The sequence below is a fragment of the Oncorhynchus mykiss genome, chromosome 16 (genome assembly GCF_057628025.1).
Source record: "Oncorhynchus mykiss isolate SJ-2025 chromosome 16, ASM5762802v1, whole genome shotgun sequence".
Classification (NCBI taxonomy): Eukaryota; Metazoa; Chordata; class Actinopteri; order Salmoniformes; family Salmonidae; genus Oncorhynchus; species Oncorhynchus mykiss.
This window is the reverse complement of record NC_143037.1, coordinates 3,405,001-3,432,079: the sequence shown is the minus strand read 5'-3', so window position 1 is coordinate 3,432,079 and position 27,079 is coordinate 3,405,001. Positions and strand designations below refer to the sequence as shown.

The window sequence follows — 27,079 nt, the reverse complement described above, 5'->3', positions numbered from 1 at the left end:
GAGTGGCTATAGAGTCAGCTACCATCCTCAGTAGGAGTGGCTATAGAGTCAGACACCATCCTCAGTAGGAGTGGCTATAGAGTCAGCTACCATCCTCAGTAGGAGTGGCTATAGAGTCAGCTACCATCCTCAGTAGGAGTGGCTATAGAGTTAGCTACCATCCTCAGTAGGAGTGGCTATAGAGTCAGCCACCATCCTCAGTAGGAGGAGCTATAGAGTCAGCTACCCTCCTCAGTAGGAGTGGCTATAGAGTCAGCCACCATCCTCAGTAGCTTTCCATGTCAGGAGGTTTGTCATTATTGGTCGATAACAATAATTTGTCGACCTCTCCTAACTTCACAAAATTCAAAATGCAATACTTTCTCCCATTATTAGTTTTTTTTACATGAATACGATGGCTCACTGTTTGTTGTTGTAATTTCCTGCCTAAATTTGCTCACTTTGCCAATGAAGCAATTATTAAAATAATTGGTAACATCAAATGGTTTTGTGATGAAAAATTGAGTTGAATGTGTCTTTTTGCCCATAATCATTTGGCTGCACATCTGACTGGCTGACTTAATGCAGATTGAGAACAGATTGCAGATTGAGAACAAAAAGAAGAAACTGTATTATGAAGCCCAAATCAATGATATAAAGAATGATGGAAAAAAAACTTTAGAGTACTTTAAATTATATTATGGGCAAAAATACACATTCAACTCCATTTGATGCTGACACCACCAAGCTTCACTGTGGGGTGATGAGAGATGTTGGGTTTGCACCAGACAGAGTGTTTTCCTTGATGGCCAAAAACAAAAGCTCAATTTTAGTCTCATGTGCCTTGAGTAATTTCTTCCATTTGAGGAGTCTCCCACATGCATTTTGGCGAACATCAAACATGTTTGCAATTTGTTTTCTGGCCCCTCTTTAATAAGGCTTAAATGGTCCTAAGAACAGACACTCCAATCTCCGCTGTGGAGCTTTGCAGCTCCTTCAGGGTTATATTTGTTGTCTTTGTTGCCTCTCTGATTAACCATTCTAGGGCAGGCGTTCTGCTACTCGACAACATTCCACTGAAAAGGCAGTGCTCGAAATTCAAAAATATATTTTTTTAAATATGTAACTTTCACACATTAACAAGTCCAATACAGCAAATGAAAGACACTTCTTGTTCATCTATCTAGTTGCTATTATGCTGTAAATCGTGTCCGATTTCAAAAGTGCTTTACAGCGAAAGCACAAGGTCATAGCCAAGTCAAAAAAACACAGCCATTTCTCCAGCCAAAGATAGGAGTCACAAAAAGCAGAAATATAGATAAAATGAATCACTAACCTTTGATGATCTTCATCAGATGAAACTCATAGGACATCATGTTACACAATACATGTATGTTTTGTTCAATGTTGTGCATATTTATATCCAAAAATCTCAGTTTACATTGACACGTTAAGTGCAGTAATGTTTTGATTCCAAAACATCCGGTGATTTTGCAGAAATACTCATAATAAACATTGATAAAAGATACAACTGTTATTCACAGAATTAAAGATAGACTTCTCCTTAATGCAACCGTTGTGTCAGGAATCCCAGTTCGACAAGAAATGACTGATTTGTTCCATAAAGTCCATAATTTATGTGCAAATAGCCACTTGTTGTTAGCGTGTTCAGCCCAGTAATCCATCTTCATGAGGCGCAGGCACTTCGTCCAGGCAAAAACTCGAAAGGTTCCGTTACAGTCCTTTAGAAACATGTCAATTGAATCAATCTTTAGGATGTTTTTAACATAAATCATCAATAATGTTCCAAATGGAGAATTCCTATGTCTGAAGAAAAGCACTGGAACGAGAGGTAACTCTGTCGGAAGCGCACGTCATGAGACCAAGGCACTCTGCCAGACCACTGACTCAAAGAGGTCTCATGAGCCCCTCCTTTATAGTAGAATCCTCATTCAAGTTTCTAAAGATGGTTGACATGTAGTGGAAGCCGTAGGAAGTGCAACTCCATAGACACTGTATTCGGTAGGCCAAGGTTGGAAAAACTACAAACCTCAGATGTCCCAATTCCTTGTTGGATTTTTCTCAGGTTTTCGCCTGCCATATGAGTTCTGTTATACTCTCAGACATCATTCAAACAGTTTTAGAAACGTCAGTGTTTTCTATCCAATACTAATAATAATATTCATATATTAGCATCTGGGACAGAGTAGGAGGCAGTTCACTCTGGGCACGCTATTCATCCAAAAGTGAAAATGCTTCCCCCTATCCCAAAATAGTTAATGCCCTCTTTGCCTTCTACGTGAGTTTTGGTGGGCGGCCCTCTCTTGGCAGGTTTGTTGTGGTGCCATATTCTTAAAAAATTTTAAGAATGGATTTAATGGTGCTTTGTGGGATGTTCAAAGTTTCAGATGTTTTTTTATTACAGAGCCCTGATCTGTACTTCTCCACAATGTTGTCCCTGACCTGTTTGGAGAGCTCCTTGGTCTTCATAGTGCCCCTTGCTTGGTGGTGCCCCTTGCTTGGTGGTGTTGCAGACTCTGGGGCCTTTCAGAACAGGTGTATGTATACTGAGATCATGTGACAGATCATGTGACACTTAGATTGCACACAGGTTGACTTTATTTAACTAATTATGTGACTTCTGAAGGTAATTGGTTGCACCAGATCTTATTTAGGGGCTTCATAGCAGGTGAATAATTATGCACGCACCACTTTTCCGTTTTTTTTTTTATACTTTTTAAAAAAAAGTTATTTTTGAATATGTCCATTACATGAAATCCAAATAAAAATCAAATTTAAATTACAGGTTGTAATGCAACAAAATAGGAAAAATGCCAAATACTTGTGCAAGGCACTGTAATATCCTTATATTGCCACTGCTGTATCATCAAATTAATTATCTAAGTGATTCTCAGAAATGGCTAAAATATGAATGTTATCTGATGTTAGCAAGTTGTTGATTTCATGAACCTTATTTCTAAGGCTACATATATTAATATGGGCTATTTTCAGCCCTTTCCTGGGTAGTTTATCAGAGATAGACATAATATGGACATGAGCAAACAAAGCAAGAGAAAATAATATCCATTCAGCAGTCCATTAATCAGTTGGTGTGTGTGTCTGTGCTGCGGGGGTTTGAGGCTACGAACCCATAGGCTTGGCTCTCTCATCCCTTCCAGGCTTCTGGAAGGGAGGGTGGACAATGAGCCTGTTATAGTGGATGTAAGCAATGTCCCCACGCGCTCTGGCAGCTTTCATGGCTGGGATAAGTTCTTTCCTCTTCTGGGGCACAGCTTCAGGATAGTCCTCGTTGCGGAAGTTATATGTTCCTCTCAAGTCCTTGGCTCTTTCCAGAACAGTCCAATCCAATCGAGAATCTGTGGAAAGAACTGAAAACTTCTGTTCACAAATGCTCTCCATCCAACCTCACTGAGCTCGGGCTGTTTTGCAAGGAGGAATGGGAAATAATGTCAGTCTCTCGATGTGCAAAACTGATAGAGACATACCCCAAGCGACTTACAGCTGTAATCGCAGCAAAAGGTGGCGCTACAAAGTATTAACTTAAGGGGGCTGAATAATTTTGAACGCCCAATTTTTCAGTTTTTGATTTGTTAAAAAAGTTTGAAATATCCAATAAATGTCGTTCCACTTCATGATTGTGTCCCACTTGTTGTTGATTCTTCACAAAAAAATACAGTTTTATATCTTTATGTTTGAAGCCTGAAATGTGGCAAAAGGTCGCAAAGTTCAAGGAGGCCGAATACTTTCGCAAGGCACTGTATGTCATGCAATAAAATGCTAATTAATTACTTAAAAATCATACAATGTGATTTTCTGGATTTTTGTTTTAGATTCCGTCTCTCACAGTTGAAGTGTACCTATGATAAAAATTACAGACCTCTACATGTTTTGTAAGTAGGAAAACCTGCAAAATTGGCAGTGTATCAAATACTTGTTCTCCCCACTGTATATCACTTCTTTGCCGTGAACAATCCCATACTAACCTCCAGATGTATCACTACGCACACCAGGGGTATGTCCAAAATGGCTTCCAATTACCAACATTATGCACTACTTTTCACCAGGGCCTTGGGCTGGATGTCAGTTTAGCTAAACCTGGGCGCGGAGACGGAGCTTCTGAGTCTATATGCTGAGTCGTTGCTTTGAGTAGATTAGGTGGTATTTTCTGAAATATAAACCCATCGTGTTCTATAATTATAATTGTGGCAGCTTTCTGTTTCCGTGTCGTTGCCACCCTGAAGGCCCTGATTTTTTTTTTCTTCTGATTGGCTGTCTTACTCTACCTTCTCTGGGAAGTTTCCATTCTGGTCTTTGGACATGTGTGACGCTGTGAGAGGAAACAGAGAGTGGGAGAAGAGAAAGCTCTGTTCATTTTTAGAATCATGTCACAAGACAGGAATGTTGTGAGGTACTAAACACACTTTGAAGTTTTTTTTTTTATAGAGGATCAGTTACAGTAACACTTCATGTAGACTGGGGTGTAACACAAATGTGTGGGCAGTTATAAGGAGGATATCATATCACAAACCTGGGGTTCAAACTGTATTTCTTTAGCTGTGCATGATTGATTATGCCTGGCACATCAGGATCAATGGAATAGTCCCAAAAGTGCAATCCCCAACCCTAGATCTGGTCATCAATAATGCACTGCATAACTGTAGACCTTACCAACGGTGATTCGTCGTTGTTGTGGTGATCCGTCCTCCTCCTGGTCGTGGTCAGGGCTCTGATTGGATAAAGAATGGAAGGCGTGGCTACGTGGGACGATCATGCTAGTGGCCCTGCCCAGACGCGCTGCTCCAGGCTTCTACATGGACGACCAGATACAGACTGTTTTATCCAAACAGACAATACATTTAAAATGTATGACATTGAGATGTGTGTATCACTGGCCTACACATAATACACCATAATGTCAAAGTGGAACTATGTTTTTAGATTTTTTTTTTTACAAAATTAAAAATTGAAATGTCTTGAGTCAAAAAAATATTGAAACCCCTTTGTTACGGCAAGCCTAAATAGGTTCAGGAGTAAAAATGTGCTGAACAAGTCACATAATAATTCACATGTTTAACATAATGTTTTATTGACTGCCTCAGCTTTTTATTGACAGCTAGTGGTAAACTGAATCAAACACCTTTGATGAATCAATGTTACGGAGTCTGGCTAGCAACAGCTAGTGGTCAACTGAATCAAACACCTTTGATGAATCAATGTAACCGAGTCTGGCTAGCAACAGCTAGTGGTTAACTGAATCAAACACATTTGATGAATCAATCTAACCGAGTCTGGCTAGCAATAGCTAGTGGTAAACTGAATCAAACACATTTGATGAATCAATGTAACCGAGTCTGGCTAGCAACAGCTAGTGGTCAACTGAATCAAACACCTTTGATGAATCAATGTTACGGAGTCTGGCTAGCAACAGCTAGTGGTCAACTGAATCAAACACATTTGATGAATCAATGTAACCGAGTCTGGCTAGCAACAGCTAGTGGTCAACTGAATCAAACACATTTGATGAGTCAATGTTACGGAGTCTGGCTAGCAACAACTAGTGGTCAACTGAATCAAACACATTTGATGAATCAATGTTACGGAGTCTGGCTAGCAACAGCTAGTGGTCAACTGAATCAAACACCTTTGATGAATCAATGTAACCGAGTCTGGCTAGCAACAGCTAGTGGTTAACTGAATCAAACACATTTGATGAATCAATCTAACCGAGTCTGGCTAGCAATAGCTAGTGGTAAACTGAATCAAACACATTTGATGAATCAATGTAACCGAGTCTGGCTAGCAACAGCTAGTGGTCAACTGAATCAAACACCTTTGATGAATCAATGTTACGGAGTCTGGCTAGCAACAGCTAGTGGTAAACTGAATCAAACACATTTGATGAATCAATGTTACGGAGTCTGGCTAGCAACAACTAGTGGTTAACTGAATCAAACACATTTGATGAATCAATGTTACGGAGTCTGGCTAGCAACAACTAGTGGTCAACTGAATCAAACACATTTGATGAATCAATGTAACCGAGTCTGGCTAGCAACAGCTAGTGGTAAACTGAATCAAACACATTTGATGAATCAATGTTACGGAGTCTGGCTAGCAACAACTAGTGGTCAACTGAATCAAACACATTTGATGAATCAATGTAACCGAGTCTGGCTAGCAACAGCTAGTGGTAAACTGAATCAAACACATTTGATGAATCAATGTAACCGAGTGTGGCTAGCAACAGCTAGTGGTTAACTGAATCAAACACATTTGATGAATCAATCTAACCGAGTCTGGCTAGCAACAGCTAGTGGTAAACTGAATCAAACACATTTGATGAATCAATGTAACCGAGTGTGGCTAGCAACAGCTAGTGGTTAACTGAATCAAACACATTTGATGAATCAATCTAACCGAGTCTGGCTAGCAACAGCTAGTGGTAAACTGAATCAAACACATTTGATGAATCAATGTAACCGAGTGTGGCTAGCAACAGCTAGTGGTTAACTGAATCAAACACATTTGATGAATCAATCTAACCGAGTCTGGCTAGCAACAGCTAGTGGTAAACTGAATCAAACACATTTGATGAATCAATGTAACCGAGTGTGGCTAGCAACAGCTAGTGGTTAACTGAATCAAACACATTTGATGAATCAATCTAACCGAGTCTGGCTAGCAATAGCTAGTGGTAAACTGAATCAAACACATTTGATGAATCAATGTAACCGAGTCTGGCTAGCAACAGCTAGTGGTTAACTGAATCAAACACATTTGATGAATCAATGTTACCGAGTCTGGCTAGCAACAGCTAGTGGTCAACTGAATCCATCACCTTTGATGAATCAACAAGAAAACATTACAGTGTTGTAAAGTGCATTGACGATATCATTGATGATGTCATTTGCCATAGCTGCAGTTATGGTGCTAGTGCCCCTGACCTAAAGTCATACTGAACCGCCCCGTTCAGGATGTTATTTTCAAGTAAATACTGCTTTAGCTGAAGAGTTCACATGGGATTTAAAAAGACTATGGCATGGCTAGGATAGCTTAGAGATGAAGTCCTTCTCCCTGGGGTTATCATAACCCTGTCATGTCAAACCCTCTGTTTCCATTTCACAGTGTTTATACACAGCGGATTTCGCCGACAGTGACACGGAGATTGTGGTTGCTTGGCAACCTGTACCGTAACTGAAGGCTCCGTCTGGCTGAGGACCCAAAAGCCCACCATATTCCCTTGTATAATCCACTACTTTGACCAGGGCCCTATGGGCTGGGCTATGGTCCATAGTCAAAAGTAGTGCACTACATAGGGGATAGGGTGCCATAGGGCCATGGTTAAAAGTAGTGCACTACATAGGGAACAGGGGTGCCATTTGGGACGCATAAATAGTTTTGTGACACAACCCCGGTTCTTTCCCACAGAAAGCTGACGTTCTAACATTCCCACGACAGAACCAATCACTTTGATCGGATTTGGACCTGAAAAAAATGTCTTATTACCTTTTACATAGCAAGCATGACGAATGAACGAAGGGGAAATCAGTCTGGTATCTGGTATGTGAATACGGTCGTGTGAATGTTTAGGCACGATACTGCAGCAACGTTGATTACATTGTTTACAACAGCGCTAGTGTACTACTACGTACGACACACTCATAGTGGATCGTTGCCATTTAAGTTTATTGCTCGGCGGTCAAGCACTAACCGTGTACGTGTGAATCATGCAACGCTTCTAGATAAACGACCATCAACTCGAGCTGTGTCTGAACATGATTCATTCATGTGGAATATAACAGGTCCAGCTACCGTTGGTCATCGAACCCAAGTAGTACCGCTTAGCATTAAACTGTAGATACATTGCAATAAAAGTAACAATAAGCAATAAACAATAATTCACAGTTCAGCTCCCCAATGTTGTTTGATGTACAGTTGAAGTCTGAAGTTTACGTACACTTAGGTTGGAGTCATTAAAACTTGTTTTTCAACCACTCCACAAATGTCTTTGTTAATAACAAATTATAGTTTTGGCAAGTCGGTTAGGACATCTACTTTGTGTTTGACACAAGTCATTTTTCATCAAAACAGTTTACAGACAGATTATTTCACTTATAATTCACTGTAGCACAATTCCAGTGGGTCAGAAGTTTACAGCTTGGAAAATTCCCCAAAATGATGTCATGGCTTTAGAAGCTTCTGATAGGCTAATTGACATCATTTGAGTCAATTGAAGGTGTACCTGTGGATGTATTTCAAGGCCTACCTTCAAACTCAGTGCCTCTTTGCTTGACATCATGGGAAAATCAAAAGAAATCAGCCAAGACCCCAGAAAAAAATTGTCAACCTCCACAAGTCTGGTTCATCCTTGGGAGCAATTTCCAAATGCCTGAAGGTCTACGTTCATCTATACAAACAATAGTATGCAAGTATAAACACCATTGGACCACGCAGCCGTCACACCGCTCAGGAAGGAGGTGTGTTTTATCTCCTAGAGATGAATGTGCTTTGGTGCAATAAGTGCAAATCAATCCCAGAACAACAGCAAAATACCTTGTGAAGATGCTGGAGGAAACAGGTACAAAAGTATCTATATCCACAGTCCTATATCGACATAACCTGAAAGGCCAATCAGCAAGGAAGGCGCCACTGCTCCAAAACAACCATAAAAAAGCCAGACTAATGTTTGCAAGATCGTACATTTTGGAGAAATGTCCTCTGGTCCGATGAAACAAAAATAGAACTGTTTGGCCATAATGGCCATCGTTACGTTTGGAGGAAAAAGGGTGATGCTCGCAAGCCAAAGAACAACATCCCAACCGAGAAGCATGGGGGTGGCAGCATCATGTTGTGGGGGTACTTTGCTGCAGGAAGGACAGGTGCACTTCACAAAATAGATGGCATCATGAGGATGGACAATTATGTCGATATATTGAAGCAACATCTCAAGACATCAGTTAAAGCTTGGTTGCAAATGGGTCTTCCAAATGGACAATGACCCCAAGCATACTTCCAAAGTTGTGGCAAAATGGCTAAAGGACTACAAAGTCGAGGTATTGGAGTGGCCATCACAAAGCCCTGACCTCAATCACATAGAAAATGTGTGGGCAGAACTGAAAAAGTGTGTGCGACCAAAGAGGCCTACAAACCTTACACCAGCTCTGTAAGGAGGAATGGGCCAAATTTCACCCAACTTATTGTGGGAAGCTTGTGGAAGGCTACCCAAATTGTTTGACCCAAGTTAAACAATTTAAAGGCAATGCTGCCAAATACTAATTGAGTGTATGTAAACTTCTGATCCACTGGGAATGTGATGAAGGAAATAAAATCTGAAATAAATCATTCTCTCTGCTATTATTCTGACATTTCACATTCTTAAAATAAAGTGGTGATCCTAACTGACTTAAGACAGGGCATTTAGGATAAAATGCTAGGATAAAATGTCAGGAATTGTTGTTTTTTTTAAATGAGGAAATAACATTTGCAACCAGGAAGACTTATTTTCAGACAAACCGTCAAGGTTTTCTTCATCACTACCCAAGAAAATGTTTGGTTTCCTTTGTTGCATTTTTTTCCAAACAAGGTTGCTCTCAAATCATCATCTTAAGTTCAGTAAAATAAACAGTGCAGTTCATTCTCCACCTCCCTTAAATCACAGACTGTACATAGCCACTCTTCTGCCATTGAACACACCTACTTCTTTTTCCAGGGGCCGTATCCCGGTTCTCAGCTGGTAACACGAGGATCTTCGGCTTCTTGTCAGGTGAGTTGGGGTTCTAGATCATAGAAGTTGGGGTTCTAGATCATAGCTATTTTTGATCTGGTTAGACGTTCGTGGTTTGTTATTATTATTAGGACAATTTTTCTTGTGTTTTAATACTTTTTATGACTTATCGTCTATTTTGTATACATACGTAATGCTGAGTTTAGGAGAGCTTGCAAGTAAGCATTTCACTATACTGTTTACACCAGTATCCTGTGCACATGACCAATAAACTTCAATTGGGGTTTTAAAGCTACTGGGAGGGCTACAGAAGAGTAGGCTACAGCTGTCCTGTAACAAACACTGACCCCATCTCAGCACAGCCCTGTCTCAGTCCAACCCCTACCTCAGCCCTGTCTCAGTCCAACCCCTATCTCAGCCCTGTCTCAGTCCAACCCCTACCTTAGCCCTGTCTCAGTCCAACCCCTACCTCAGCCCTGTCTCAGTCCAACCCCTACCTCAGCCCTGTCTCAGTCCAACCCCTACCTCAGCCCTGTCTCAGTCCAACCCCTACCTCAGCCCTGTCTCAGTCCAACCCCTACCTCAGCCCTGTCTCAGTCCAACCCCTATCTCAGCCCTGTCTCAGTCCAACCCCTACCTTAGCCCTGTCTCAGTCCAACCCCTACCTCAGCCCTGTCTCAGTCCAACCCCTACCTCAGCCCTGTCTCAGTCCAACCCCTACCTCAGCCCTGTCTCAGTCCAACCCCTACCTCAGCCCTGTCTCAGTCCAACCCCTACCTCAGCCCTGTCTCAGTCCAACCCCTACCTCAGCCCCCCCTATCTCAGCCCTGTCTCAGTCCAACCCCTACCTCAGCCCCCCCTACCTCAGCCCTGTCTCAGTCCAACCCCTACCTCAGTCCTGTCTCAGTCCAACCCCTACCTCAGCCCTGTCTCAGTCCCTGTCTCAGTCCAACCCCTATCTCAGCCCTCAGACAGGCTTCCAGGAAAGCCCCAAGCAGAAGACAGGAAAGTCTGGGCTGAGGCAGGCTGAGGGTGTACACCATGCTTCACTCGAGTGTCGAGCTGGGCGGACCCGGTTTCCAGCAGCCAGCAGGGAAACCGCTGGTAATGGAGAGATGAACATCACTCTCAAGAAGCCTACTCAGTCAAGACGAACAGGGTGAGAGAGTTCTTACTGTGCTCCTTCCAAGAGACACACACACGCACACACGCACACAAATAACTGTTGTAAGGAAAGCGATTTAGAAAAGGGAACCAGACCTAACATTTTTCAACACATACTCGACTTCTTCTCTTCCCGCTTCATGGACAATGTAGTTCTCACAGCCATTTGTTTTTTCCCCCTGTACTTGATAGCAGTAACTGTACAGGATGTATTGAGGTCGATCTCATCTTTGTCCTTCCTTAGTTTGAAGTTGAAATGAGAGAAAGGCAACTAGCTCTGTGGGGAGAGGAGACCTTTGAGAGAGGAAGAGGAGGAAGAGGAAGGAATAGAGGGATGAAGGGTGCAGAGTTACAGCAAACCAAGGCCTGGGAACAGGCTGTGAAGCCACACCAAGCCTGGTAGCATTAGAGTCCTTTGAGTTAACTTAGAGGCATTTGAGGCAACATTAGATGCATTTGAGGCAACATTAGATGCATTTGAGGCAACATTAGATGCATTTGAGGCAACATTAGATGTCTTTGAGGCAACATTAGATGTCTTTGAGGCAACATTAGATGTCTTTGAGGCAACATTAGATGTCTTTGAGGCAACATTAGATGCATTTGAGGCAACATTAGATGTCTTTGAGGCAACATTAGATGTCTTTGAGGCAACATTAGATGTCTTTGAGGCAACATTAGATGTCTTTGAGGCAACATTAGATGTCTGAGGCAACATTAGATGTCTTTGAGGCAACATTAGATGCATTTGAGGCAACATTAGATGTCTTTGAGGCAACATTAGAAATCTTTAGGGCTACATAGGCATTTGAGGCACTATACTGTCACATCATCATTGCAATTGACTCTGAATGGAGAACCAAGTTCAAAACAAAAAGGCAAACAGCTCAAAGAGTCGGCAGGGTAGCCTAGTGGTTAGAGTGTAGAGTCGGCAGGGTAGCCTAGTGGTTAGAGTGTAGAGTCGGCAGGGTAGCCTAGTGGTTAGAGTGTAGAGGTGGCAGGGTAGCCTAGTGGTTAGAGTGTAGAGTCGGCAGGGTAGCCTAGTGGTTAGAGTGTAGAGTCGGCAGGGTAGCCTAGTGGTTAGAGTGTAGGGACGGCAGGTAGCCTAGTGGTTAGAGTGTAGAGTCGGCAGGGTAGCCTAGTGGTTAGAGTGTAGAGTCGGCAGGGTAGCCTAGTGGTTAGAGTGTAGAGGTGGCAGGGTAGCCTAGTGGTTAGAGTGTAGGGACGGCAGGTAGCCTAGTGGTTAGAGTGTAGGGACGGCAGGTAGCCTAGTGGTTAGAGTGTAGGGACGGCAGGTAGCCTAGTGGTTAGAGTGTAGGGACGGCAGGTAGCCTAGTGGTTAGAGTGTAGGGACGGCAGGTAGCCTAGTGGTTAGAGTGTAGGGACGGCAGGTAGTCTAGTGGTTAGAGTGTAGGGACGGCAGGTAGCCTAGTGGTTAGAGTGTAGAGGCGGCAGGGTAGCCTAGTGGTTAGAGTGTAGAGGCGGCAGGGTAGCCTAGTGGTTAGAGTGTAGAGGCGGCAGGGTAGCCTAGTGGTTAGAGTGTAGAGTCGGCAGGGTAGCCTAGTGGTTAGAGTGTAGAGGCGGCAGGGTAGCCTAGTGGTTAGAGTGTAGAGTCGGCAGGGTAGCCTAGTGGTTAGAGTGTAGAGGCGGCAGGGTAGCCTAGTGGTTAGAGTGTAGAGTCGGCAGGGTAGCCTAGTGGTTAGAGTGGAGGGGCGGCAGGATAGCCTAGTGGTTAGAGTGTAGGGACGGTAGGTAGCCTAGTGGTTAGAGTGTAGAGTCGGCAGGGTAGCCTAGTGGTTAGAGTGTAGAGTCGGCAGGGTAGCCTAGTGGTTAGAGTGTAGGGACGGCAGGTAGCCTAGTGGTTAGAGTGTAGAGGTGGCAGGGTAGCCTAGTGGTTAGAGTGTAGAGTCGGCAGGGTAGCCTAGTGGTTAGAGTGTAGAGTCGGCAGGGTAGCCTAGTGGTTAGAGTGTAGAGTCGGCAGGGTAGCCTAGTGGTTAGAGTGTAGAGGCGGCAGGGTAGCCTAGTGGTTAGAGTGTAGAGGTGGCAGGGTGGCCTAGTGGTTAGAGTGTAGAGTCGGCAGGGTAGCCTAGTGGTTAGAGTGTAGAGGCGGCAGGGTAGCCTAGTGGTTAGAGTGTAGAGGTGGCAGGGTGGCCTAGTGGTTAGAGTGTAGAGTCGGCAGGGTAGCCTAGTGGTTAGAGTGTAGAGTCGGCAGGGTAGCCTAGTGGTTAGAGTGTAGAGTCGGCAGGGTAGCCTAGTGGTTAGAGTGTAGAGTCGGCAGGGTAGCCTAGTGGTTAGAGTGTAGAGTCGGCAGGGTAGCCTAGTGGTTAGAGTGTAGAGGTGGCAGGGTAGCCTAGTGGTTAGAGTGTAGAGTCGGCAGGGTAGCCTAGTGGTTAGAGTGTAGAGTCGGCAGGGTAGCCTAGTGGTTAGAGCGTTGGACTAATAACCGAAAGGTTGCAAGTACAAATCCCCGAGCTGACAAGGTACAAATCTGTCGTTCTGCCCCTGAACAGGCAGTTAACCCACTGTTCCTAGGCCGTCATTGAAAATAAGAATTTGTTCTTAACTGACTTGCCTAGTTAAATAAAGGTAAAATAAAAAAATAAAAAGACCATATTGGAGAAACCCAAATGTGTTTCCATCTACCACACATACAGTACATCCGTCTGATAGCCTGATGAACGTCCTTAGCCTCAACCCCAATGACTATCTGAGTCGTCACAACTTCATTGTCCACCACAAACAGAACAGCAGAGTATTGAGTGTCCCTCGCCCAGGTTGCGCTCGGTGAACAAGAGCAGGTTAAAGGTGGTGTTGCAGCTCCCGAGAAGAGAAAAGATGAGTAAAGACCTAGCCTCAGATCCTCTACAGTGATGTTGATAGCACTGGTCTCTCCCCACTCTGACACCCCCTGGTACTCATACAGCTCCCCCAGACTGGTCCACTCAGGATGGTTATCCCCTCTCCCCACTCTGACACCCCCTGGTACTCATGCAGCTCCCCCAGACTGGTCCACTCAGGATGGTTATCCCCTCTCCCCACTCTGCCCTGTCTGGCTCTGGCCTGGTAGTATGTTATATGTTCTTTCTCCATGGATGAGACTGGTGAAGACGTGACCCATGGATGAGACCGATGAAGACGTGGCCCATGGATGAGACCGATGAAGACGTGACCCATGGATGAGACCGATGAAGACGTGACCCATGGATGAGACTGATGAAGACGTGGCCCATGGATGAATAGAGCAGACTTGTGATCTGATGCTTCCAAAATGGATGGATCATATTTCACCAACATTTTCACACCCAAGTCTGCTCATGCCTTCCCTGCCAGTCAAATCCCAATCAATCGGCTTTCTTAAAACCCTCAGTCTCAGACCATAAGGCCAGTTATATATATTTATTATATATATGATTGGCTTATAAGCCAATCACTCTGAAACTGCAGTGATGTCTGCCATGGCACTCCCCAGAAACTGTGCAGTAATACGATCTAAAAATCGCCTCAGACAGGTCGAACCACTATACGTATTGGCAAACGTTCCTCATTCTTCACTGTGGTAAAAATATCTTCCCACATCTGCTGGCGCCATGGCACGAGTCTGCCAAACGCGAGACTATTGGTAAACATCTCCTTCAGTGTTCAGTTTCATCCTGCGTGTCTCGGGAAAGGAGAAAACAACCACCCACACCTCTGGAGAAACGGCAGTGTGCTCCTACTCTAACCCTATGGTGGGTTCTGGAGGCTTGGCACGCCACTCTACTGTGTCCTCTGGAGAAACTGCAGTGTGCTCCTACTCTAACCCTATGGTGGGTTCTGGTGGCTTGGCCACGCTACTGTGTCCTCTGGAGAAACTGCAGTGTGCTCCTACTCTAACCCTATGGTTGGTTCTGGAGGCTTGGCACGCCACGCTACTGTGTCCTCTGGAGAAACTGCAGTGTGCTCCTACTCTAACCCTATGGTGGGTTCTGGAGGCTTGGCCACGCTACTGTGTCCTCTGGAGAAACTGCAGTGTGCTCCTACTCCAACCCTATGGTGGGTTCTGGAGGCTTGGCCACGCTACTGTGTCCTCTGGAGAAACGGCAGTGTGCTCCTACTCTAACCCTATGGTGGTTTCTGGAGGCTTGGCCACGCTACTGTGTCCTCTGGAGAAACTGCAGTGTGCTCCTACTCTAACCCTATGGTGGGTTCTGGAGGCTTGGCCACGCTACAGTGTCCTCTGAAGAAACGGCAGTGTGCTCCTACTCTAACCCTATGGTGGGTTCTGGAGGCTTTGGCCACGCTACTGTGTCCTCTGGAGAAACTGCAGTGTGCTCCTACTCTAACCCTATGGTTGGTTCTGGAGGCTTGGCACGCCACGCTACTGTGTCCTCTGGAGAAACTGCAGTGTACTCCTACTCTAACCCTATGGTGGGTTCTAGAGGCTTGGCCACGCTACTGTGTCCTCTGGAGAAACTGCAGTGTGCTCCTACTCTAACCCTATGGTGGGTTCTGGAGGCTTTGGCCACGCTACTGTGTCCTCTGGAGAAACTGCAGTGTGCTCCTACTCTAACCCTATGGTTGGTTCTGGAGGCTTGGCACGCCATGCTACTGTGTCCTCTGGAGAAACTGCAGTGTGCTCCTACTCTAACCCTATGGTGGGTTCTGGAGGCTTGGCCACGCTACTGTGTCCTCTGGAGAAACTGCAGTGTGCTCCTACTCCAACCCTATGGTGGGTTCTGGAGGCTTGGCCACGCTACTGTGTCCTCTGGAGAAACTGCAGTGTGCTCCTACTCTAACCCTATGGTGGGTTCTGGAGGCTTGGCCACGCTACTGTGTCCTCTGGAGAAAAGGCAGTGTGCTCCTACTCTAACCCTATGGTGGGTTCTGGAGGCTTGGCCACGCTACTGTGTCCTCTGGAGAAACGTCAGTGTGCTCCTACTCCAACCCTATGGTGGGTTCTGGTGGCTTGGCCACGCTACTGTGTCCTCTGGAGAAACTGCAGTGTGCTCCTACTCTAACCCTATGGTGGGTTCTGGTGGCTTGGCACGCCACGCTACTGTGTCCTCTGGAGAAACGGCAGTGTGCTCCTTACTCTAACCCTATGGTGGGTTCTGGAGGCTTGGCCACGCTGCTGTGTCCTCTGGAGAAACTGCAGTGTGCTCCTACTCCAACCCTATGGTGGGTTCTGTAGGCTTGGCCACGCTACTGTGTCCTCTGGATTCTGTGTTGCTTATCATGCAGAGAGTACTAACCACGTGGCTGCTCTACGTCGGGTGAAACACTTCACAATGAATTACATGGGTCTCAAAAAGCACCCTTATTATTAATATAGTACTCTACAGACCTATTGGGCCCTGGTCTAAAGTAGTGCACTATAAAGGGAATAGGGTGCCATATTGGAAACAACCTTTCAAGACCTTTAATTTGAAAAGCACGGCTCTTGTTCAGATGCGCATCTCTGCTTTGAAAAGGGCCGTACAGTGACAACGACTACCGGAGGAAAGGAATAGAATCATAACTTTGACAATATCGAACAGGACACATGTTATGTTGAACAAAGACAAGGTCAGATTCACTAGGCTTACATGGAGGAGTGTGTGTGTGTGTGTGTGTGTGTGTGTGTGTGTGTGGGTGTGTGTGTGTGTGTGTGTGTGTGTGTGTGTGTGTGTGTGTGTGTGGGTGTGTGTGTGTGTGTGTGGGTGTGTGTGTGTGGGTGTGTGTGTGTGTGTGTGTGTGTGCGTGTGTGTGTGTGTGTGTGTGTGTGTGTGTGTGTGTGTGTGGGTGTGTGTGTGTGTGTGTGTGTGTGCGTGTGTGTGTGTGTGTGTGTGTGTGTGTGTGTGTGTGTGTGGGTGTGTGCGTGTGTGTGTGTGCGTGTGTGTGTGTGTGTGTGTGTGTGTGTGTGTGTGTGTGTGTTGGCGTGACTGTGTATAATCCTTATATACTATGTCAGTGTCCTCCCACCTTTGGAGGGCCTGTTGAGGCCCAATGTTTTAAAGCAGGTGTGTACCCAGGCCAGAGGATGCACGAGCACACACATAGACTCACACTCACACACTCACACACACTCACAGGACCAGCGAGCGGATGCATGGCTCACACAACCCCTATGGCATCAGATGGCACTCCTTTCATGCCACAGGCCCAGTCCTGTTCTCAGAACGGTGGGAAGTCAGACAGAGTGAAGGAGAAAATGTCATGCTCATCACCACCACCTAAATTATTGGATTACCAGAAGAATAGTTCTCACAGCCTTTTCTTTGCTATGTGAGTCTTATTGACGATGTTTCTCAAGAATGACTCAGATCGTCAGTTATTCACGATTAAGAGTTACGGGAGACTGGGATAAATTGAGCCAAAGAGGTATCCTTGTTCCTAGGAAAAACCATAATAATTTAACCAAATATTTAGGAAGAGGAGTCATGGAGTCTGTGAAGTGGTAAGCATGGATTTGCACCATAAAAGTCTATAATTTAAAACTGGTTCTATACCTCAGTTGGGGTCTCTGTAAACTTTAACGTGAGGTCCTAAACCTAGCATGGAAGTACTTCCTTGTAGCTGTGTAGGCTAATTTAGTCAACATGTTTGCCTTGGGGTAAGTTGAGCCAATGGCCATGGGGTAGATTGACCCAAAGTTTGAGCAGATGGCCATGGGGTAAATTTACCCAATGGTTTAGCCAATGGCCATGGGGTAGATTGACCCAAAGGTTGAGCAGATGGCCATGGGGTAGATTGACCCAAAGGTTGAGCAGATGGCCATGGGGTAGATTGACCCAAAGGTTGAGCAGATGGCCATGGGGTAGATTGGCCCAAAGGTTGAGCAGATGGCCATGGGGTAGATTGACCCAAAGGTTGAGCAGATGGCCATGGGGTAGATTGACCCAATGGTTGAGCAGATGGCCATGGGGTAGATTGACCCAAAGGTTGAGCAGATGGCCATGGGGTAGATTGACCCAAATTTGAGCAGATGGCCATGGGGTAGATTGACCCAAATTTGAGCAGATGGCCATGGGGTAGATTGACCCAAATATGAGCAGATGGCCATGGGGTAGATTGACCCAAATTTGAGCAGATGGCCATGGGGTAGATTGACCCAAAGGTTGAGCAGATGGCCATGGGGTAGATTGACCCAAAGGTTGAGCAGATGGCCATGGGGTGGATTGACCCAAAGGTTGAGCAGATGGCCATGGGTTTTTGTTTTCAGTTCCTATCGCTTCCACTGAATGTCACCAGTCTTTGGAATTTGGTTGAGGTTATTCATTTGTGCAATGAAGAAGTAGGCCATCTAGGAACTGCGTAACACTGTTGAGAGTTGCGCAAGACGTGAAAAATAGCGTTGGTTTGTTGTCTTCCTGTATTGAACACAGATAGACCCGTCTTCAATTTGATTAATTATTAACGTTTTAAAATACCTAAAGTTGTATTACAAAAGTAGTTTGAAATATTTTGGCAACGTTTATAGGCAACTTTTGAAATATTTTGTAGTGACGTTAAGCATTTTGGAAGCTGTTTTTTTCTGGATCAAACGCACAAAATAAATAAATTGACATTTTGGATATATATGGACGGAATTAATCGAATAAAAGGTCCAATTGTGATGTTGGAGTGCCAACAAAAGAAGCTTGTCAAAGGTAAGGCATGATTGATATTTTATTTCTGTGTTTTGTGTAGCGCCTGCAGGGTTGAAATATGCTACCCTCTTTGTTTACTGTTGTGCTTTCATCAGATAATATCTCCTTATGCTTTCGCCGAAAAGCCTTTTTAAAATCTGACATGTTGGCTGGATTCACAACGAGTGTAGCTTTAATTTAGTATCTTACACGTGTGATTTAATGAAAGTTTGATTTTTATATCATTTTATTTTCTTTTTTTTGCCGCGCTGCATTTTCCCTGGCTGTCACACCCTGACCATGGTTTGCTTTGTATGTTTCTATGTTTTGTTTGGTCAGGGTGTGATCTGAGTGGGCATTCTATGTTGTGTGTCTAGTTTGTCTGTTTCTGTGTTTGGCCGGATATGGTTCTCAGTCAGAGGCAGGTGTTAGTCATTGTCTCTGATTGGGAACCATATTTAGGTAGCCTGTTTTGTGTTGGGTTTTGTGGGTGGTTGTCTCCTGTCTTTGTGTTATCTGCACCAGATAGGGCTGTTTTGGGTTTTTCCACGTTTATTGTTTTGTATTATGTTCATGTTTAGTTTTCTTATTAAAAAACATGAACTTCAACCACGTTGCATTTTGGTCTGCCTCTCCTTCCCAGGAAGAATCCCGTTACACTGGCTTTTGCCCAAGTGGGACCCAACCGTCCCCAATACCATAAGAAGTTAATAGCTACTGTAAATTGGACACTGCAGTTAGATTAACAAGAATTTAAGCTTTCTACCCATATAAGACATGTCTATGACCCGGAGAATTGGCTGTTGTTTACCACGTCATTCTAGTCACATTGTCGCATATTGAGGAACAACTATCCCTGGTTTAGGGACACCAATCCCATGGAGGTTAAACCCAGAAATGAGACCACACACCCACTCCATTAAATAACACACTAGTGATTGCTTTGCCATGTTTGCAGTTAGCCACTGATTCCTTCCAAAACCATTCATTTTTGGATTTGCAATTTCCAAATTGTCGTGTAATGTTTATGACCAACGGTTGATAAGCACCGATAAGTTTCGTCTAAAAATGTTCTTCAATATTTCTCTCCATATGACAAGGATTAAAAAGGATTTGCCAGTAGATTGTCGACATTATTCATGATAATGACTGCTAGCTAAGATGTATGACATGTAAGATATGACAATGAGTCCAATCAAAAGTTACTGTAGATACGCGATTTGACATCATTTTATCTGTGGCCAAAGACCTTGAGCCTTTTTTTGGATAGGCAATTCTTATGTAACTCCGTGGCAGCACACAAGGGGCATGAATGTCCGAGCTCTACCCTTAGATTTAGCAGTGACGTAGTGTCCCCATGAGTGACAGAACACCAAGCCAATCATGGTGCAACTAGAGAACATTACCAACCCCTACGCTCCATATTTTCCGCTGGCTGCCCCACCAAAGAAAGCACTGAACTAGGCTGAAACACCTGCATTTTGAAGCTGCCTTAACTAAAGAAAACACCGAACTAGGCTGAAACACCTGGATTTTGGAGCTGCCTTACTCAAGAAAGCAAAAAAAAGAGACCATGTTAGTATGGAGGCTTTATTATCAATGAGTTTTTATATTATTTTGGGGGGCAAGAAATGTTGGGCTCAAAACAGGTTGGGCTCCGTTTCTGTTAACCCCACTAGATCCAACACTCAGATATAACCCTGGTGTTAACCCCACTAGAATTAACACTCAGATATAACCCTGGTGTTAACCCCACTAGAATCAACACTCAGATATAACCCTGGTGTTAACCCCACTAGAATCAACACTCAGATATAACCCTGGTGTTAACCCCACTAGAATCAACACTCAGATATAACCCTGGTGTTAACCCCACTAGAATCAACACTCAGATATAACCCTGGTGTTAACCACACTAGAATTAACACTCAGATATAACCCTGGTGTTAACCCCATTAGAACCAACACTCAGATATAACCCTGGTGTTAACCCCACTAGAACCAACACTCAGATATAACCCTGGTATTAACCCCACTAGAACCAACACTCAGATATAATCCTGGTGTTACCCCCACTAGAACCAACACTCAGATATAATCCTGGTGTTAACCCCAATAGAACCAACACTCAGATATAATCCTGGTGTTAACCCCACTAGAACAAACACTCAGATATGGCGCTGGTGCTAACCTCAGTAAAATCAACACTCAGGCCCTCAGCCTCTGGGCTCCCCTTCCAAGATCTACACTGTAACAGAGGTGATGTGAGAGAGAGAGAGAAGGGCACAGATACAAGAGGGAAAACAGTGCCTCAGCTAACAGCAGGCCACAAATGCTAAAAATCACCACAGCACGTGTTGTAGCCTATGTTCACAGTGAACAAGAACGTATTCTGTTTTATGTCTTTCTTGTTATGGCTGTTTAGATCGTGTGCTCTTTTTTAAAAAATTAATGAACAATGTGTTCAGAGGCATAAGAGTCTGCGGTATCGTAGAAAGTGAAATGTCCATTTTTCACCACAGGGTGGCAGTGGAGAGCAGGACTACATGTGGAAAGAGGAGAAAACACTGGTCTCTCTTCCAAAGACTGATTCGTCTGCTGTGTGAAGAGTCTGGATGAGTCAGAAAAACCACACTAGTGCTTTTCATTTACACCAAGGAGACAGACTCTGGGTGATATCTTGATCTGGTATTTGCAAGAATATACATTTTCAACTATAGTCCTTTTTTTTTACACAAAGTTTAAACACACACAGGCTCTCTGAGCAGCTAACCGATCGCTGCAGCTGTACATAGCCCACCCAATCTACCTACCTCATCTCCGGATTGTTTGAATGTACTTTTCTGCTCTTTTGCACTCCAGTATCACTACTTGCACACCTTCATCTGCTCATCATCATCTGCTCATCTATCACTCCAGTGTTAATCGGCTAAATTGTAACCTCCTCACGCCATAGACTTTCTTTTTTCCTACTGTGTTATTGACTGTACGCTTGTTTTATTCCATGTGTAACTCTGTGTTGTTGTCTGTGTCGCACTGCTTTGCTTTATCGTGGTCAGGGTCGCAGTTGTAAATGAGAACTTGTTCTCAACTAGCCTACCTGGTTAAATAAAGGTGTTCTCAACTAGCCTACCTGGTTAAATAAAGGTGTTCTCAACTAGCCTACCTGGTTAAATAAAGGTGTTCTCAACTAGCCTACCTGGTTAAATAAAGGTGTTCTCAACTAGCCTACCTGGTTAAATAAAGGTGTTCTCAACTAGCCTACCTGGTTAAATAAAGGTGTTCTCAACTAGCCTACCTGGTTAAATAAAGGTGTTCTCAACTAGCCTACCTGGTTAAATAAAGGTGTTCTCAACTAGCCCACCTGGTTAAATAAAGGTGTTCTCAACTAGCCTACCTGGTTAAATAAAGGTGTTCTCAACTAGCCTACCTGGTTAAATAAAGGTGTTCTCAACTAGCCCACCTGGTTAAATAAAGGTGTTCTCAACTAGCCTACCTGGTTAAATAAAGGTGTTCTCAACTAGCCTACCTGGTTAAATAAAGGTGTTCTCAACTAGCCTACCTGGTTAAATAAAGGTGTTCTCAACTAGCCTACCTGGTTAAATAAAGGTGTTCTCAACTAGCCTACCTGGTTAAATAAAGGTGTTCTCAACTAGCCTACCTGGTGAAATAAAGGTGTTCTCAACTAGCCTACCTGGTTAAATAAAGGTGTTCTCAACTAGCCTACCTGGTGAAATAAAGGTGTTCTCAACTAGCCTACCTGGTTAAATAAAGGTGTTCTCAACTAGCCTACCTGGTGAAATAAAGGTGTTCTCAACTAGCCTACCTGGTTAAATAAAGGTGTTCTCAACTAGCCTACCTGGTTAAATAAAGGTGAAATACAAAATAATATAAAAAACACAGACTCTGATGTTCCAACACACAGACTCTGATGTTCCAACACACAGACTCTGATGTTCCAACACACAGACTCTGATGTTCCAACACACAGACTCTGATGTTCCAACACACAGACTCTGATGTTCCAACACACAGACTCTGATGTTCCAACACACAGACTCTGATGTTCCAACACACAGACTCTGATGTTCCAATACACAGACTCTGATGTTCCAACACACAGACTCTGATGTTCCAACACACAGACTCTGATGTTCCAACACACAGACTCTGATGTTCCAACACACAGACTCTGATGTTCCAACACACAGACTCTGATGTTCCAACACACAGACTCTGATGTTCCAACACACAGACTCTGATGTTCCAACACACAGACTCTGATGTTCCAACACACAGACTCTGATGTTCCAACACACAGACTCTGATGTTCCAACACACAGACTCTGATGTTCCAACACACAGACTCTGATGTTCCAATACACAGACTCTGATGTTCCAACACACAGACTCTGATGTTCCAATACACAGACTCTGATGTTCCAACACACAGACTCTGATGTTCCAACACACAGACTCTGATGTTCCAACACACAGACTCTGATGTTCCAACACACAGACTCTGATGTTCCAACACACAGACTCTGATGTTCCAACACACAGACTCTGATGTTCCAACACACAGACTCTGATGTTCCAACACACAGACTCTGATGTTCCAACACACAGACTCTGATGTTCCAACACACAGACTCTGATGTTCCAACACACAGACTCTGATGTTCCAACACACAGACTCTGATGTTCCAACACACAGACTCTGATGTTCCAACACACAGGCTCTGGTGTTTAGGAGGAAGCCACTAAGCTCAATACTGGGAGACACAGGATATGCACTGTATCTTTATGCCCCCCCCCCCCCCCCCCCACCCCACACACATCTCCCCTTTCTCTGACAGGCAGTCCCCGCAGGCTGGGATCCTATGAGCATGTTCTCTGTTCCCAATGCTCAGGCAGGCAGGCAGGCTGGCAGGCAGGCAGGCAGGCAGGCAGGCAGGCAGGCAGACAGACAGACAGACAGACAGACAGACAGACAGACAGACAGACAGACAGACAGACAGACAGACAGACAGACAGACAGACAGACAGACAGACAGACAGACAGACAGACAGACAGACAGACAGACAGACAGACAGACAGACAGACAGACAGACAGACAGACAGACAGACAGACAGACAGACAGACAGACAGACAGACAGACAGACAGACAGACAGACAGACAGACAGACAGACAGACAGACAGACAGACAGACAGATAGATAGATAGATAGATAGATAGATAGATAGATAGATAGATAGATAGATAGATAGATAGATAGATAGATAGATAGATAGATAGATAGATAGATAGATAGATAGATAGATAGATAGATAGATAGATAGATAGATAGATAGATAGATAGATAGATTCTGGACAGCTTAACATATTAAGCTCAAAGGTTTGTTCTATGGAAACTAAATGCTTAAGTTTCCACATCTAGCTAGGCAGACTCTGTGGTCACTCTGTCGGCTCCACAAGGGTGTCTTCTTGGGTCAACAACATGCCCAGTGTTAGACCAACATTTCCCCTACATAAAAAATATTGAAGAAGCCACAACACACAAGCTTCACACACACACACACACACACACACACACACACACACACACACACACACACACACACACACACACACACACAAACAGCTCTAACACAAGGTGTGGCTCGCAGCTCAGTTCAAACACTCTGAAACACATTGAACATTTCCTGTCCCTGTGACACAACCACAGCTAGCTAGGCAGCCCTCCCTGGTTATTCACTGTCCCCTGGCTGTGGTTACCAGGGTGGTTAGCAACATGCTCCTAGGGTTACCAGCGCTTGACCAATGTTTTCTCTCACCGTGAAAGGCCTGGAGGAGCCACAACGCTCTAAAAACGCATTGCCCAACACAAACACAGTCAGTCCCCAACACAAACACAGTCAGTCCCCAACACAAACACAGTCAGGTCCCAAAGCAAACACAGTCAGTCCCCAACACAAACACAGTCAGTCCCCAAAACTAACACAGTCAGTCCCCAAAACAAACACAGTCAGGCCCCAAAACAAACACAGTCAGTCCCCAACACAAACACAGTCAGTCCCCAAAACAAACACAGTCAGGTCCCCAAAACAAACACAGTCAGTCCCCAAAACAAACACAGTCAGTCCCCAACACAAACACGGTCAGTCCCCAAAACAAACACAGTCAGGTCCCAACACAAACACAGTCAGTCCCCAACACAAACACAGTCAGTCCCCAACACAAACACAGTCAGGTCCCCAAAACAAACACAGTCAGGTCCCCAAAACAAACACAGTCAGGTCCCCAAAACAAACACAGTCAGGTCCCCAAAACAAACACAGTCAGTCCCCAAAACAAACACAGTCAGTCCCCAAAACAAACACAGTCAGGTCCCCATCACAAACACAGTCAGTCCCCAACACAAACACAGTCAGTCCCCAACACAAACACAGTCAGTCCCCAAAACAAACACAGTCAGTCCCCAAAACAAACACAGTCAGGTCCCCAAAACAAACACAGTCAGTCCCCAAAACAAACACAGTCAGGTCCCCAACACAAACACAGTCAGGTCCCCAAAACAAACACAGTCAGTCCCCAAAACAAACACAGTCAGTCCCCAAAACAAACACAGTCAGTCCCCAAAACAAACACAGTCAGGTCCCCATCACAAACACAGTCAGTCCCCAAAACAAACACAGTCAGTTCCCAACACAAACACAGTCAGTCCCCAACATACAGAATCCTCACAACCGTCATATGTCTTATTAAATAAGTGCTAGCCAACCAACATGATCTCATTGATTAAGTCACTGAATTGCTTGTTATGTCACGTGGCATTCAATGATATATTCAATCTAAACTCAACAAGCTTGAGTCACTTTCTATCGGAATGAGGTCACCGCGTAATAATGTTGATGAGGGACTTCAGAGAAACATCCAGAACCTCTTAGTAATGTTGAGGAAGGACTTCAGAGAAACTTCCAGAACCTCTTAGTAATGTTGAGGACGGACTTCAGAGAAACATCCAGAACCTCTTAGTAATGTTGAGGAAGGCCTTCAGAGAAACTTCCAGAACCTCTTAGTAATGTTGAGGAAGGACTTCAGAGAAACTTCCAGAACCTCTTAGTAATGTTGAGGACGGACTTCAGAGAAACATCCAGAACCTCTTAGTAATGTTGAGGAAGGACTTCAGAGAAACATCCAGAACCTCTTAGTAATGTTGAGGAAGGACTTCAGAGAAACATCCAGAACCTCTTAGTAATGTTGAGGAAGGACTTCAGAGAAACATCCAGAACCTCTTAGTAATGTTGAGGAAGGACTTCAGAGAAACATCCAGAACCTCTTAGTAATGTTGAGGAAGGACTTCAGAGAAACATCCAGAACCTCTTAGTAATGTTGAGGACGGACTTCAGAGAAACATCCAGAACCTCTTAGTAATGTTGAGGAAGGCCTTCAGAGAAACTTCCAGAACCTCTTAGTAATGTTGAGGAAGGACTTCAGAGAAACATCCAGAACCTCTTAGTAATGTTGAGGAAGGACTTCAGAGAAACATCCAGAACCTCTTAATTATGTTGAGGATGTTGAGAAAACACAGAGGGAAAGACGTCACCAAGTTGTTTTTGAGGAGTCTTGGAAAGGCCGTGAAAATAAGCAAATTTATACCTTGGACAAGATCTCCTAATAAAATCCTGAATTAAAGGAGAATCTAGCTAGTACACACACTGTCAGACACGCAAGCACACACACACTCTCATACAAACATACACACACTCTCATACAAACATACACACACACACACACTCTCACACACACACACACACACTCTCATGCAAACATGCACACACACACAATCTCAGACAAACATACACACACACACACACACTCTCAGACAAACATACACACACACACACTCTCAGACACGCAAGCAGAAACACTCACACACACATACAAACACACACACACACACACAAACACACACACACACACACCCTCATACAAACATACACACACACACCATCATACACACACAAACACTCCAGTGATTTGGACTCAAACAACCACTTCACTGTTGCTTACAGAACCAGGTTCATCCTGTTAGTGTTAAGCTATCAAACGTCTTGAAACTTGGATCGAATCGACCAAATATTTGCAGATTCTCGCTGTGGTACGATCCCGAATATCTTTAGAAAAAGGAGCAGGGAGGAGAAGAGCAGGACGGAGAGAGGAGAGAGGGTGTTAGGGAGTTGGAGGACAGGGAAAGGAAGGGGGGGGTTAAGGGTCAGAAAGAACGGTGACCTCGATGCCCTCTGGCCCAGCAGCCTCTGGTCTCTAATCAATTACTGTTGGTAGTCAGGAGACCACCAAGAATTAGCAACAGGAAGGTTAAGGGTGGGGGAATGGGGTGGCAGAGGGCGTGGCAGGCAAGGAAAGCCTCACCAACTGCTTTGATCCAAACGCTGTTCGTTTCAAGAATGGGACCAGCGCCTTCTAGAATTAACTGCTTCTGTCATTGACTTTTCTTTCACACAACGACCAGACACTGTTCTATCACCAAGCAGATGGACATTACTGCTGCTACTACTACTACTACTGATACAACTAC

At 44.4% G+C, this 27,079-nt stretch overlaps 1 protein-coding gene across 1 annotated transcript in view; it reads right to left on the bottom strand.

The window, feature by feature from the left end:
* LOC118939498 (uncharacterized) overlaps nt 1–27,079 on the bottom strand; it is a 109,657-nt gene that overhangs the window by 36,062 nt on the left and 46,516 nt on the right. The window contains exons 2-3 of the mRNA XM_036945979.2: nt 4,669–4,807; nt 4,284–4,327 (exon numbers count right to left, since the gene is read on the bottom strand). Coding sequence (XP_036801874.2) covers nt 4,284–4,327; nt 4,669–4,771 — 147 coding nt within the window. The 5' untranslated portion in view covers nt 4,772–4,807. The remainder of the gene's footprint in view (nt 1–4,283; nt 4,328–4,668; nt 4,808–27,079) is intronic.